The following is a 14463-nucleotide window of genomic DNA, read 5'->3' as shown; positions in this document are numbered from 1 at the left end:
AAGAATAATAAATCAGTCTTTCGACAAATCAGGAGAACCGATAACTCAACTAGTAGCAGCCACCTTTGTGCACGAACGCAGATTATTAACCTATCCTAAATCCAACTACTAACTGATTCTATGTAGTTCCCTTCTTCTTTTATTTTCGTGTTTCTGCTGCAGAGAATTTGGATCGTCAAGTTAGCTAAAAGATAAACAAAATGGTACAATAGGGAAGAGGCGAAGACACGTGGCTTTGCAAACTTACTTGTGGCGAGCTCCGTTTACATGCACGTAGATGTAGTTGTCAAAAGAACAAGCACAATTTTTAGGTCCTTCGACAATATGTTCATTCTTCACCGTTATACAATAAGAACTTTTCTACTGATGGTTAAGTTATGGGATGCGTCTCGGCGGACTGGCAGCCGGTGTAAAAACTTCGTCGCACTTTGGAAATAAGACTGTTACGCGGTTTATCTCTGCTCGAGCTTTGGTTTTGGTTTTGGTTTTTGGGTTAAGTTATGGGATGATGCAATGACCTGAGTTCAAAATTCGCCGGCACCAAATTCAATAAAAAAGAAATTTGCTATTACTATGTGCATGAAAATTAGTAAGAAATCCGATGATATTGCTCAGGCAATGGAATCAAAACACCAAACGCGGACATACACCACAAGATGAATAATTTGATCAAAAGAAATTTAAACAAAAATAATTGTACTAAATCAAATTCCCAAGGAATGAATTTCAAATAGTAAAGAAAGGAAATCATAGACATAACTGCATCCTTTCTGCATAAAGGTAAATTCATTTGAAGAATAATGTGTAAGTGGATGAATACACCCACGTTATATGTACCCCTAGAATATCCACCCATGTGTTTGGTGGGACATGTTACACATTAACAGTCGTTTTCAAACGGAAACGTTAACGATGTTAAGACCTACCAATCACGTGGTAGGGTCATACAGTCCTTGGTTAAACGATGGTCAACAAAATATATATTCTGTTGTACCACCACCTCACCTAAGCCTTGTGATGAGCAGAGAAAATCTGATGTCTTCGAGAATGGAGTCCCCCTCGATCATAACCTCCTCCTCCTCTCAAAATAACTCTTCCCCAGATTTGTCCTCGTTTAATCACACCCCTAGTTACTGGTAACTAGCAATCTCCTTTCTTTCTCTTTATGTCTTTATGTTGTTTTGATAACTGAATTATGATGATGTTTTTGGATTCCAGTGAGGAGAATGTATACAGACTATGTAAAAAATTAATCAAGTTAGGGTTAGCAGATGAAGATGGAAAGGATCTTTTTGTCGTCTTCATTTCCAATAAGGACAAACAGGTATCTCATACTCATTCCCTCTATGCTATACTTAATTCCATTACCTTTGTTTCTCGAAATTGTATTTGGTGACTGGTGTTTGTTTTTTGTGTGATCAATTTTTAACTATAAATTTCCATACCTGGGGTCTCTTCAATTCATATAACTGTAGTATTATTAACTATTAGAATTGCATAAATACAAACTCCCCATGATTTGTGTTTCAATGAGATTAGTTAATAAGGTATGTCAATGTCATACTCCTTCCCTCTATGTAATATTATTAACTATTAGTTAATACAATCTCCCCATGATTTGTGTTCTTAATAAGCAATGGGGGAATTGGGAAGCAAATGCAAAGGTTCCATCCTGTTATTGGAGGTGACAGAGTTTGAACAAGTGGTGTTGAAATAGGCAAACATTAACCAAATATCTTGATATGAGAAGATGGCAAAAGAGCAAAAGTTGACTTGTGATATTGTTCTGAATCGATTGGAATAGGTGTCAATAGACTGCTTGAGAGATTGTTTCTTGAAAAAAATACACTATTATTGTGGTTGTGATTTAGAGGAAGTCTGAAAAAAAAACATTATTGGCGTCAACCTTGTGAAGCAGCAAAGTAAATAAAGCATAGAACCCGATTATTAATCATCTTGGCAGCGTCCACAAAAACAGTCTTTGATTTACTCATACAATGGGTCTAAGCGTAATTATTTACACCCAACATACAAATGTCTTTGCCTAGGTTTGGATCATCATTTCTTGTTTTGTGTTTGTGTGTTAGTTTCTTCTTTCTTTCTTATTCGCGTCACTGTTAGCTTCAAATCTTTTTAATATACGTTAGTTTGACAGTTCTGCATCAAAATTATCTAGATTCCATTGTGGCACCAAAAGGCTAGCAAAAGAGGCGATGGGTTGGTTCTTTGGGATTATCATGTCATTTGCATTCAGGTGAGTTCCGGTGTTATTTAGCATACTCCAGTTATAATACCGAGATAATAATGCAGCAGTCAACAAAACTAGGGTTATCAATTGATTATTTCGAAGATTGGAGGTTTAGAATACTGAATGCATTTGACTAGGTTATTTCATGTTCCTTTAATGATGAGAATCCAAAATCATTATGAAAATCACAGAGGAACGGAAAAGACGATACTCATCAAGTGTGGGATCTAGATTCCAGTCTTCCTTTCCCTAGCCCTTTAGCCCACTATGTTGCGGAAGCTATACAACCTTCTTTTCAGCTGTACAGTGGGTTTCAAAGGTACCTACTTGCAAAGTTTTTATGTTCAATTCTTGGTGTAACTAGAATAAAAAGGGAGCTATTTTGACTTTTGTGTGAGTTGCCAAAAAAAAAGATCTTAGTTGACGAAATTGTGTTTGTGATTATCTCAGGTTATTCAGGGTTGTGCATGCTCCAATTTTCCTTCGCTGCTTTGCAACTGACAGGAGACACATGAAGGATCCAACTGGAAATTGGATTTCTCAACCTCCTTCGCATGAGCCCATTGTAGCTGAAGGTAAATATCAAGACCATTTACTTTCGGAGTTAGTGATGTTACCAGTTTCCTTTCCACACACCACTTCTGTATGTTGGATTTTCATGTGTGTATCGCAATACCTGATGCAGACGGAACTGTGCACAACCTAGACGAGTATATTTGCATCCCTAGCAGCTCAGAGTTTGAGGATAAATCAGCAGCCATACAGAGACACAAACTAGGTGTGGTGGTCACTGAAGAAAATTTTGAAGGCTTCTTTTCTTTGGTTTAACGTTCAGTTAAAATGGATTTAGTTTGACTAACTGAATTAGAGCTGGTGCTTAACGCCTGTGGTTGATAATTATTAAAACAAAATACTGTAAGTAGTTCTAAAAAAACAACTATGTAAACGTATGGTGATCATATAAGAAATGTAGCTGGTGGAGCAGCAGAATCCTCTATATTACCATGCTCACCAGTCACCAAAATCCAACTCTTGAGACATTATAGCCAAAGAGAGAACTAATTCCACCTACTTAAACATTTCTGATTGTTCCCTTTGTGAATTCGTAAAACATTTTCTTGAAAGAAAATAAAAATATTACTTGTACCAAAAGTAGAAACTACAGTTCATATAATGAAAGTAGGATGCCAGACTACCAAGCTGAATCCTCTATTTTATAATCAGGAGAATATAAAAAGACAACAAAAATTCTTCTCTCCAGATGCCTAAATTTCTAGGCTTGCAGTCTTACAAACTACAGTATGCCTGAAATCAGCTCTACGAAAGTATTCTTGGATGTTGAGTTAGTGGGTGAAAACTCATTCAACTTATGGGAAATTTGTGCATCACGACATTTTTAGTTCCCTGAATATGTGCCTATGAGATCATACATCATGCCTGCACAAAACCCATTAAAACTTGCATAAGTCACAGAAGTCCATCACTTCACTCCATCACTGCGACACCCCCGATCGCTTTGAGTTTCTCTATAATACCGTCAGCCTCCTCCTTGGTAACTCCTTGCTTCATTATAACTGGCGCCTTCTCCACTAGTTCCTTGGCCTCCTTCAATCCTAGACTAGTAAATGCTCTAACCTCTTTGATAACCTTGATCTTTGAGGCCGCATCAAATTTCTCAAGCTTAACATCGAATGCTGTTTTCTCTGCCTTCTTCTCTTCTACCTTCGCAGAACCAGCAGAAGCCCCACCTTGAGAACCAAGGTCCGTATATTCTGAGTCAATTCGTTGCATTTTAGGATGTTGTAGCTTGTTTCTCAGAGTGGGACCAATCTGTGCCAGTTCTTCGGGAGGTAAGGCAGCCATACGTTCAGCAAGTTGCATGATCTTGTCACATGGTGGGGGTCTAGGGCCATATGGATCATAGGAAGCTGGGTATCTATAAACCTTTGGCTTATCCTTTGGATCTCTGGGAACGTACTTATGGATGAAACGACATTGCGGCAGACCAATTTTTTCCAGGAGACTGGGAGGGATAGGAGTAGTTCTGAGAAATGGAATGAGCTTCATAGTAATAAATAAGGGGAAATCAACTTTTCATGGGATGAAGTGATAACAAATAAAGGCAGTGATTCTCACTCCCTTTTCCCGCGAATACAATAGGCTAAATATTCAACACCTTTTGCCTACAAATTCAGAGAAACCAAGACATGTTATGCAATTGTATACAAACATATTCTCTGACCTTTTTAAATTATTAGGAAAATATATTTAATATCCCGGACAAATAAGAGCCTGACTGGTTTAGATTTTGAAAATTGTTTCCCAATTCTGTTTCCTAACATTCGTGAAAACAACATTTATCTTTTGCTTTCATTTTCTTTCAGACCGAGAAACAGGTTTGGTGTGCATCTTATTTTATTTTTTTAAAATAAAGAGCCGAAAAGGAAATGATAGTGACCAATGAGGAAAAATAAAGGCTAAATGCAGAAACAAGTTTAGAAATGCACACGCGGTTAGAATTTGTGATGAATACTTTATCCATGACATTGCACATGATGATAACGTAAGTCATGTGATGAATCATAGGGGTGGGACTTGGGTTGGGCTGGCCACATATTCCAATAATGTTTGAATTTTGGCTTTTTAGTTCATACCCCAAATAGATAACACCGAGCCAGATATCTAGTTGAAGTGGTTTACTGCTGAATTTAAGGCTCGACTGGGTTCTAGTTTCCTAGTGGTTCTTGTTACTGTGTGTTTCCAATACTATTCTACTTAATTCCATATGTAACCGCAGTTCATTTTTCACATTATAAAAAGAATAACAGATATTGTTACAAACATAACTTATGGACCAGTTATTGGTGGATTTACTAAGTAAAATGCAGAAGATAGAACAAACAAGAACAGAAGAAAAGCAAAAAACTCATTTGTGAACCCTTAACACCTGTGCCAGTTCCAGATAAAGGAGTTCTCAATTGGAGTTTCAGTTAAAGTAGAATTGACATACCTCTCTAATAAGAAAATTTCTCCTTTCAATTGATTTCCAGCTTCAAGTTCCAGACATTTTCCTGCGCAAAACAGTTTAGCCTTATTAACAAATTTCAATCGCAGAACAAAAACAAAAACATGCAATGAATAACTGCAGGAAAAGAAGCACTATTGCAATGAATGAAGTAAATTATTAAGCTTAGATGTGTGTTAGGGATTGTGATTAACTACAGGAAAAGAAGCTTATGCCCTGAATCTTGTTAAGAACATGCAACAAATGGAGTTGAAGATATAGATGAGTTGCAAGATGGGTTTGAGTTGGTTGTGTTACAATGCTGTAAATTGGTTGAGACTCTGGCTATGTTGTAAAAGGCGAGCGCCTTCAAGGCTTAAGCGCCAAAGGCGCACTAAGCGCTGGACTGGCACCTGGAAAAAAAAAAAGGCGCCCAGGCGCCAAGTTATACTTACTTTCTGTCGTTCTCTAAATTTCGGGCGCTCGCCTGGGGCGCCTCGCCTTGCGTAGCGCCTTTTACAACATAGGACTATGATGAAGACATTGGTAGAGAATTGTTGTCGGTAATCTGAACTGGTTTTGGGAATGAAATATAAGTTTGTCTGAGTTGAATGATGAGACAGGGCTTATGGTTGAAGTTGAGTTAGTGATGAAGATGCTGTTGTTAGAGCTGGAGTTTGCAGATGGTAATGGCTTGATGTGTACAAGGCCATAGAGTTGATGACAATGAATTTACAGGAGTGTGTCAGGATTGAATGAATTGTTATTATCAACCTTTTTAATGAAACAAAAACAGAAAAAAGAAAAATGCAAATGAATCAAAGAACAAACATAAACCAATACATAAAATGAAAAAAGGAAACAAACTTCAATCCAAGTACATCAAAGATTCAAAATAAAGACTTCAAACCCTAACAATAAAATTCAAATCAAAGAACATAATTGCATAAACCCTAAGAATCATCAAACAATCAGATTGAATCATGTGATGAAATTACCTTAAGGTGATTTGACGGGGTACTGAACAATAGTGGAGGTGACTCTGCAGAAGAGAAGAAGGAAGATGACAGAAATTAGAAACTGAGAGAAGAGTTTTTTTTTTCTCGGTAGAAACTGAGAATCGGATGAGAGAAGAGAAAGAGCTGCGATTAGCTGATTTAAGATTTCTTATTTATATATGATAATTTAACGGCCAAGATGGGAGATAATCTAACCATCCAAGGGCTAGAGTAGTTTAGGCGGGTGGGCGGGTTAAAACGGGTAAGAGAAGGTGCTATCCGCACCAGAATCAACATATGGCGGGTTTTGATGTTGCATAGTCGACGCCCAGGCAAGTTAATTCGGGTACTGGTATTTTCTGGTGGGTGCAGGTTTGTGCGGCCATAAGATTCTCTAATAATCTATATAATAGTAGTAAGTAGTATCTTATAACCTGGCTCAAATCAGCTGAAAAAAATCACCTCAGTAATTACTCGGTTAGTCCTCGAGTGATTTCGGGGGAGTTGAGTGTATTTTAAATCTCAGGGATTTTGAGAGAGTGTAGGGAGTTTGAGAGAGTTTTGTATTTTTGAGTTCAGGGAGTTTGGGGAAGTGTAGGGAGTTTGAGAGAGTTTATTAGAGGGAGTTTGGGGGAGTTTGAGATAATTCACACCTAACTCATTCTCTTTTAAGAAACAATAAACCCTTATTTGCAAATAACATTGATCTTTAATCAAAAGAAAAAAATAAATGAAAATGATCATATCACTGTATCAATAGTATGTTATTTTGTGCAACGAGATAATTTTTTTTCCCTTCAATTTAACGGTCTCCATACAATTCTAACTCCCTTTATTCACGAACATTTATTCCCAAAAACAATAAGCAAGTCACCATAGTCTTTACCATTATCTTCCCTTAAGTTAGTTTGGTTTGGATGGCTCTGTTTACATAAAAAAATAAAATAAAGGATAAAGCATGAATTAGAACTCTGCACAAAATAGAAGAAAAAAATATCAAATTTAGTTTTCAGTGAGTAACACACACATACCTCAAAGTAATTGTTCCACATCTCGTCGGATCCAGTAATCATCTTGTTAGCATCATCCCAACCGAATCCAGAAGTACAAGATTTAAACAAATCCTGGTATTCAGCCATCTATGTTTCCCTTTATAGTTCTCAAAAGATTTGTCACAACCACATGCTTGGTTAAGTTTTGGAAGTATCTCCATTCTCTTAGTAAAACATCCACTAGTGTCTTTCTTCTTCTCAAGTGTAGCTTCTACCAACAGTTCCAATAATTTCTCAGTCTCTCGAATTGTCCATCGTTTGTAATTCGTAGTCACTTCCGTTTCCGGTTCCATATTCTTATTCTTCCTAACATTCTTTTTCTTCTTGTTGTTTTCAGCAGGTTGGCTGGATTTTTCCATTCTATGGTGTGACATGTTAGCTACATTAGTACTTAGACTAATACTAGAACTTAACAAAGCAAGGATAGTAATAACACCAAACAGTCTAATGTAAACATGATAAAAAAATGTGATACTAGATTACACAGTACTAACACGCAGAGCTACTTAGCCAAATTGTTAATCAAAGAAAATCCCTTAGCAACTCCTTGCAACAAAAGCACCGTATGAATTGGCTAAAACACGCCAATACGGAATGAAGTACACCACTGTATTGAACTTGGGCATATAGAATAGAAGAGAAGTATGTGTCTAAATAAGAGGACTTAACAAGTGATAGTAATTCTCAATGACACCCATGCAAAGTAGCAAGCCAATTAATGCATTATGACATAACAAATTATGAAGATAGCTGTAAAGGAATTCTGTTTCACCGAAACACAGTTTCAGATTGTCCAATCTTTGCAGTACTAATACTTACCTGATCCTCTTGAAATTTTTACGGTACACTTACAACTCAATATTCCACAACACACTCAAAAATCATAGCATTCCAACAGTTCATTAAAAAGATACATTACTCAGAACCCGACTACTTTCAATACGTGCATACAAAATTCAGTTCCGGATTTCTCACACTTTGGTGTACCTAAAGTGATCAGAACTTCATGAAATTTCTACAGTAGGAAACCTTCATATATACAAACATCATACTAAAATTTCAGCTTTGTCCGTTAAGCGGAGAATGAGATAAATAGGAATCAGTCCCCTATTCGGGATTTAAACTCAGCAGACCATAGTCATATATTGTGCAAGCTTTGCAGTAGCAAACGTGACATGATCCGCGTGAAAATTTTACTGTACTTCTATAACAAGGTAAACTACGACATACTCAAATTTCATCATATTCCAACGGTTGAATTTAAAGATATCATTATAATCAAATCATGCAATTTCTTACCAAGATCTTTTGAACCATAAATTAGGGTTTTGACAGAGAGAGAGTACCCACAAAAAAAAACTATACACACAATCAAAATAAACAATCATGGAGATCAAAGATATGAAAAACAATCAAAATAGTACACAAACCAAACTATTATAAACAATCATGGAGATCAAAGAAGAAAAAAAACATACCTGGAAAAAAACGTTTCCTCTTCTTTCTCCTATGGTTTTCTACGCACCAAACTCCTTCCCAAATCTCTACTCTTTTGAGAGATTTGTTGTGAGACCAAAATACACTAAAAACTCCTTCGAACTCCCCAAAGCAACCAACTCCCTAGTATTGTAGGGTTTTATGACTAACAGGGAGTTCAAGAGCTCTTTTTAAACTCCCCAGCGACTAACATGTGTTTTCTAGAGAGTTTAGGAGACTCCTCTAAACTCCCCCACGACTAACGGAGATTTGGAGAGACTCCCTCAAACTCCCTCAGGACTAACAGGAGAAAACCTAAATACATTAAAATCTCTCGAACTCTCCCACAACTAACCCCTATAATCTATTATTCATGTATATCAGTATATGTTTGAAGTGCCGGTTTCTTGGAAGCAATCACAAATAGCTAGATTCTCATAAACGCATGTCAAAATATAAGTGTTGGCACACTGGAGTTGGACTCAATTGAGTTTATCCACGATCTTACTTGACTAACTCTGCAAGCAGTAGTTAGTGAATGACATGCCACTCCGTTTCTGAATTTTCTTCAACAGCTTATCAAGAATTGCAAAAAACACAGAACTAGGGTTCCTTGCCTAGATTTTGTATCATAAGAACGGTTCTTCTGCTACCAGTTTACCCTTCAGACGGCGACTTCTAATTAGAGACATCTTTGTCATTCAATGTATTCTCTCTCCAGCCAATCCCATTACCGTTCCCCAACTATCACCCCCGCTCCATGCTGAACAATTTGAAAGACAAAAAAAAATGCCATAAAACAATCCGAGCGAATAAATCAAAAGGAGAGTGAAAAAAGAAGCACTGCTTCACAGATGTGATATCCGCCAATAGTAATATAATAAGGTACCTTTCGTAACATCATTGATCCAAGGGCCGTTCATAATGGTTAACATGCTACATGCTTTGCTATATACCAAATCCGGCAGCAACTTTGGTGCTAGCAAGAAACACCTGTCATGATAACATTGTTAAACACAAACTTTCCAACACCCCCCACACACAGGGGAAAACACACCAAATCCGGCAGCAACTTTCCAACACCCCCCACACACAGGGGCAAACACAAAAATCGAGTTCTTCCTGGGACAAACTAACAAAGTCGACCATATCTATGAACCTCCTTTCATACATGATAGTTGGGGTTACGAACATATCATGCCATGAGTAAACCTATGATCCCAATAACCTAAAAAAACAGCTTACTAGGCTTTTCCAAAGACGTACACACTAAGCAAACTCCAGAGGGGCCAAGCTGTGAGGGGCTATTTAAAGAGATTCCAATAGAGCATTTGAATCAGAATTTACAAACTTAATGTGAAAATATTGTTGCAATGAACTAGAGACTCCTAAACATGAGTGAAATATTTACCACCATAGAGTGAATCTGGGACAAGTGTCCAAATTGAACATGCTAGGTCATCAATGAGGTGGAAGTCGGTTTCTTTATCAATTTCATACAAGAAGACATTGTGTCCTTACTGTGGTGTATTGATCTGGCTGGCTGCTCTCACTAGCTGCTGGAACATTTTCCTTTCGTTGATAGGGTCCATCCCTGATGAGACAAGAAGCAAAACATTACGAATGAACCAAAACACTAACCCTCTGAAACGAAAAAATTATGTTAGTCAATCTGTACATTTACCTTGATTGATCTCATCAACCACGCGAAAAGGACAATTTGTAAGGTCTTGAAGTGAAACCAGATAAAGAATAGTAGAAACAGAGCGCTCCTACAAAACAAAATTCGTTACAGACTTACAGTTGATTAGAAGATAACAAAAGCATGGAAGATAACAGTGATATGGACCGGTTTGCAAGATTACCCCTCCTGATTGATGATGAGCACTTAGGACTTGAAGCTGTCCTGCTTGTCTGATTATAATAAAAACATAATCAGAAAGAGAGAAAGAGACTTCAGTTGAGGACAATCTTGTTAAATATGCTCTGAAAAGTATCTTTCTCGAACTAACCTGAACTTTACTTTGATAAGTATCCCAAATTTATCGAACTCCATATCACGCTCGTCTGAAATGAATCATCAAAACATATAACAAGATCAGTTAGTCGGTTTGTTAGTCATATCTTTAACAGCTGAAGGTAGTAGCTGAGTACCCAATGAAACTTCTCCTGCAACAGCCATCTCTTGAAAGTTTTGACTAAATGTCTTATTTATTTGAGCTACAAGATTTCTTAGCGTCGGAGCCATTTTTCCTGCACAAGCACACTATAATCATAAATTGTCTCTAATGTACCAAAACCTCTATAGTGCAGTACATAACAACATAAACCCAAGCAGATTTTGGATTTGGATATATATAACAAAAGAAAGACAAGAAAACAAATAATTAGAAACTAACAATAAGCATAAGTCTCTGACGTGTATAATCAGAATGAATCCAACAGAGGAGACGATTCAACTGTCTTCACTTACCTTCAAGATGTCTATTTCAGCCACACACCTCTTTAGCTCCTCCTCGTCAGCTTCCAGCTTCTTAGCAATGGCTTCTATCTGTAATTCAAAGAAATTTACAAGATCAGGATGATAAAAGGGGAATGGAAAGAAAGTAAAAAAGAGTTAAATAACCTTTTGCTGGCGGCTTTCATATTCTTCCAGAATATTGTGGTTCAGAAATAGAATGGAATTTGCTTGAGAAATATTATCTTGAATTGCAGCTTCCAAATCCTCGATCGTAGCAGGCATCTATGTTGAAAATTTGCATTAGTATTGATTAAGGATGTACTCGTTGAAAATATTACTAGGTAGTGATCCAAAAAGAACAACTTAAAGAAAAATATTACTCGTCAGGACAAGTCATATATACGAGTTATATGACCAGTTTTAACCGTCTCTGTTGGGGTCTCTGATAAAGCGTCTCTGTTTGGTACGACCCAATGCCATGGGTCTCAGAATAACGACCGATTATAAGGGTAACGAGGTACAGACCCTTAACCGTGGGTCTCATATTTAAATTATAATATAAAAAAATATAGATTCAGATTTGCTGAAATGCCTGAATGGGTAAATCTGAAATGATCTGACTGCATCAAAGTCAAGTCAAGTCAAAGTCAAGTCAAATCAAATGGAAGACTGAAATTCAAATTTAAACTCAAATTTGAGAATTCCATATTCATTCATTTTATCCACTGGGTTTAAAATTACACAAAAAAAAAGATTGAAATCCTTAGTTCAGAGCAATACATATGTTCGAGATAGCTAGTAAGTTCTAAAATTAAACAACATGATTAACTAATAGAAAATTGATTAAACAACAAAATGTTAAAATTCCCAACTCCCCAATTGAGAAGATACTTCATAATGGTGTATCTGTAGCAAAAGTAAGTTATGATTCTCAAAAATAGAAGAAATAAAGGGACATAAATGTGCATATCCAAATAAATTAGATAGGATGAGTATGACTTACCAGTAAGTACGTGATGGGTATGATCACTTCCTTCAAATTAGACTTAAAACCATGCCTACAACAGATGATATATTGATTAGTCAAGAAATTGGATGGTACAAGCACAAGGTAAACACCAAGAGAAGAGACAACAAGAAAAAACACCAAAAATTATACTTAAGCATCTAACTGATACGTTATGGATATTAATCATACAAACAAAACCATTGTTTATGCCTCTACTTTATAGTCTTTATCAATTAAAGAAATAAATGAAAGAAAATGTAATGGTACTAACAATTAGAGAACTTATCAAGCCAAAAGAACCAAATCATGCATTTGTACACAAAAATTATTGTACACGTAAGTGCAGTAGGCTAAAAGAATAGATGCCCAATGCCTAAAAATGACCGACACTTGATGATACTAACTGTGGGGGTGGGTGGGGGTGGGGGGGGATTAATGTTTAAACAAAAAGGACATATATAAAACTATTAAGAAGCAAATAAATTGAAAAAATAACAAGGGAACATTCATGTTACTACAAGAGTGAAATTATGCACTTCTTAATTCTAAAATATATAATCCAACAGTCTAAATTGAATTCCATCATTTGAATATAAAGTTTGAGAATAAAGTTTGAGCCTAGTTAGCTTTAGGGAAAATATGAATACCTAGTAAGGAAAACGAGAGCCAGTGCGACTGGCAATAGACGGTTGACCCAACTGCACCTATAATCATACCTGAAGAATTCATTTTAGAAATTAGATATTAAGCATCACATTCTCAGTTCCTAAACGTGACAGTAAAACACGTGTAAAATGTAAAACAATCATACAAGAAACCAATATTATTATCTGAGCTTCTCTATAACAAAGACTAAATTGGTTGATAAAAACTTAGTATAAGATTATCGGCTACTCTAATTCACCGTCAGTTGGTTAATTAAGACGGTGAAGAGGGACCTTGGCCTCCACTCGTGCTGGATAAGAGCGCTTGCCTTACCATGGTTGTTGATCCTAGCCTTGACAGAAGTCAATTGGTCCAAAGCTTTCTGGGTACCAATGGTCAAGGTGTTCTCATTTGTACTGAAACTATGGGCAAGCTTGGCACCAACATCTGTATAGGTCAAGGGACTCTCAACGTGGCAGTAAGAAGCATTGAAAAAAAACACACACATCGACAAAAGAAAACAAGGAGCTGGCAATCAAAAAAAGAAAAACACTCACTAAAAACAAAGAGTCAGTCATCCATATGAAAGAGCTCAAAAGAAAAGAAAATACTCACAAAGTGACAGCAGCAATCAGGTCAGCATTTGCGAACCTCACTCCAGCATTGCATTTGGTGAGGTTACCGGATGCAATGTCGTAAGAAAGATCAGTACCAAGAGCAAGAAGGGGTGTTCCTACAACTCCAGAGAAATTGACCATGGGGTTTTCTGTCAAGCCAATGCTATTACTGATGTTGTTGTACTCATGTTGATACTGAAGCTCGAGTTGTTTCCAGTCAAAACACTCAGAGATGTGATTAATCACTAACATAACCCTCATGTTCATCAAGAAACACAATACAACAAAACACAATACACACCTATTCCCTTAGATGGAGATCTTCAATGCTTCCTGAAACAGAAAGATACCATGTACCCTCCGACTACCTCTGTCAATCTCCATCCTCTGTAAACCGTACACTACCTTGCTTTCTGTTACACTCATCTTCTCATCGAGCTGATGCTACTTAAATCAACATGGAGACATTGTTTCAGAAATTTACAAACAGAAACATGGAGACAAACAAATAAACAATCCGTAGTGATTCATAATCATACGAATAATGAATAAAAAATTATAAAAAATAATTGAACATCTCAATCAATGAACGTCTCAACCATTCTGGTATTGGAATACAAATTCAACAGATGATAATAGTCACGCAGGTGCTCTAATAGACCCATCAACAATTACAGAGCAACAGGTGTTCTAACCAAATGAAGATACTATAAACTCAAACCATATTAAGTACAAGACACTCTATACCACAATTCCGTATCCACAAGAATGATTCCTAGAAATCCATGGCTGTACACTGAAGGTACATATACATATCAAGTATACAGTATCATAAAAAGAAGACTAATACACTTATATCGTTCTTGAAACAATAAATAAAATTAGTTAAATATGTTGCAAGACCAGATTTTTAAAAAATACAAGCAAAAGAGGAGACAAGACATCATTGAACT

General features: G+C 36.6%; 4 protein-coding genes across 4 annotated transcripts; 1 reads left to right on the top strand and 3 right to left on the bottom strand.

Moving 5' to 3' along the window:
* The first annotated feature begins 1010 nt into the window (after positions 1-1010).
* LOC113322740 (protein N-terminal glutamine amidohydrolase-like) lies at positions 1011-3321 on the top strand. Its single transcript, XM_026570881.1, has 6 exons — positions 1011-1136; positions 1219-1324; positions 2177-2254; positions 2440-2567; positions 2699-2823; positions 2934-3321. The coding sequence occupies exons 1-6, from the start codon at positions 1018-1020 to the stop codon at positions 3074-3076; spliced, it is 699 nt and encodes a 232-aa protein (XP_026426666.1). The 5' UTR covers positions 1011-1017; the 3' UTR covers positions 3077-3321.
* Positions 3322-3347: 26 nt separating this feature from the next.
* Positions 3348-6383, bottom strand: LOC113322741 (50S ribosomal protein L7/L12-like). Its single transcript, XM_026570882.1, has 3 exons — positions 6251-6383; positions 5259-5319; positions 3348-4431 (listed from the first exon to the last, which is right to left on the bottom strand). The coding sequence occupies exon 3, from the start codon at positions 4313-4315 to the stop codon at positions 3734-3736; it is 582 nt and encodes a 193-aa protein (XP_026426667.1). The 5' UTR covers positions 4316-4431; positions 5259-5319; positions 6251-6383; the 3' UTR covers positions 3348-3733.
* Positions 6384-9095: 2712 nt separating this feature from the next.
* Positions 9096-11567, bottom strand: LOC113320587 (structural maintenance of chromosomes protein 5-like). Its single transcript, XM_026568491.1, has 9 exons — positions 11405-11567; positions 11252-11329; positions 10933-11031; positions 10791-10845; positions 10644-10692; positions 10463-10550; positions 10300-10372; positions 9668-9771; positions 9096-9541 (listed from the first exon to the last, which is right to left on the bottom strand). Exons 3-9 carry the CDS (start codon positions 11024-11026, stop codon positions 9480-9482), a joined length of 525 nt encoding a protein of 174 aa, XP_026424276.1. The 5' UTR covers positions 11027-11031; positions 11252-11329; positions 11405-11567; the 3' UTR covers positions 9096-9479.
* On the bottom strand, positions 11051-13771 carry LOC113324490 (mitochondrial outer membrane protein porin of 34 kDa-like). Its single transcript, XM_026572811.1, has 5 exons — positions 13507-13771; positions 13153-13424; positions 11405-11521; positions 11252-11329; positions 11051-11080 (listed from the first exon to the last, which is right to left on the bottom strand). The coding sequence occupies exons 1-5, from the start codon at positions 13769-13771 to the stop codon at positions 11051-11053; spliced, it is 762 nt and encodes a 253-aa protein (XP_026428596.1).
* Positions 13772-14463: the final 692 nt, after the last annotated feature.

This window comes from Papaver somniferum, chromosome 11 (assembly GCF_003573695.1).
Source record: "Papaver somniferum cultivar HN1 chromosome 11, ASM357369v1, whole genome shotgun sequence".
NCBI lineage: Eukaryota > Viridiplantae > Streptophyta > Magnoliopsida > Ranunculales > Papaveraceae > Papaver > Papaver somniferum.
Note: the sequence above shows the minus strand (reverse complement) of the source record. Positions and strands in the feature narration are given on the sequence as shown.

Coding starts and splice junctions, on each gene's coding strand:
- LOC113322740 (XM_026570881.1), top strand. CDS start 1,018: ATGAGCAGAGAAAATCTGATGTCTTCGAGAATGGAGTCCCCCTCGATC. Junction 1,137..1,218: donor AATCACACCCCTAGTTACTG/GTAACTAGCAAT, acceptor TTTGGATTCCAG/TGAGGAGAATGTATACAGAC. Junction 2,568..2,698: donor CTGTACAGTGGGTTTCAAAG/GTACCTACTTGC, acceptor TGATTATCTCAG/GTTATTCAGGGTTGTGCATG.
- LOC113324490 (XM_026572811.1), bottom strand. CDS start 13,771: ATGAGGGTTATGTTAGTGATTAATCACATCTCTGAGTGTTTTGACTGG. Junction 11,330..11,404: donor ATGAAAGCCGCCAGCAAAAG/GTTATTTAACTC, acceptor TTTGAATTACAG/ATAGAAGCCATTGCTAAGAA. Junction 11,081..11,251: donor CTGAAATAGACATCTTGAAG/GTAAGTGAAGAC, acceptor ACTGCACTATAG/AGGTTTTGGTACATTAGAGA.
- LOC113322741 (XM_026570882.1), bottom strand. CDS start 4,315: ATGAAGCTCATTCCATTTCTCAGAACTACTCCTATCCCTCCCAGTCTC.
- LOC113320587 (XM_026568491.1), bottom strand. CDS start 11,026: ATGGCTCCGACGCTAAGAAATCTTGTAGCTCAAATAAATAAGACATTT. Junction 10,846..10,932: donor TGCAGGAGAAGTTTCATTGG/GTACTCAGCTAC, acceptor GATTCATTTCAG/ACGAGCGTGATATGGAGTTC. Junction 9,542..9,667: donor GATCAATGATGTTACGAAAG/GTACCTTATTAT, acceptor CAAATTGTTCAG/CATGGAGCGGGGGTGATAGT.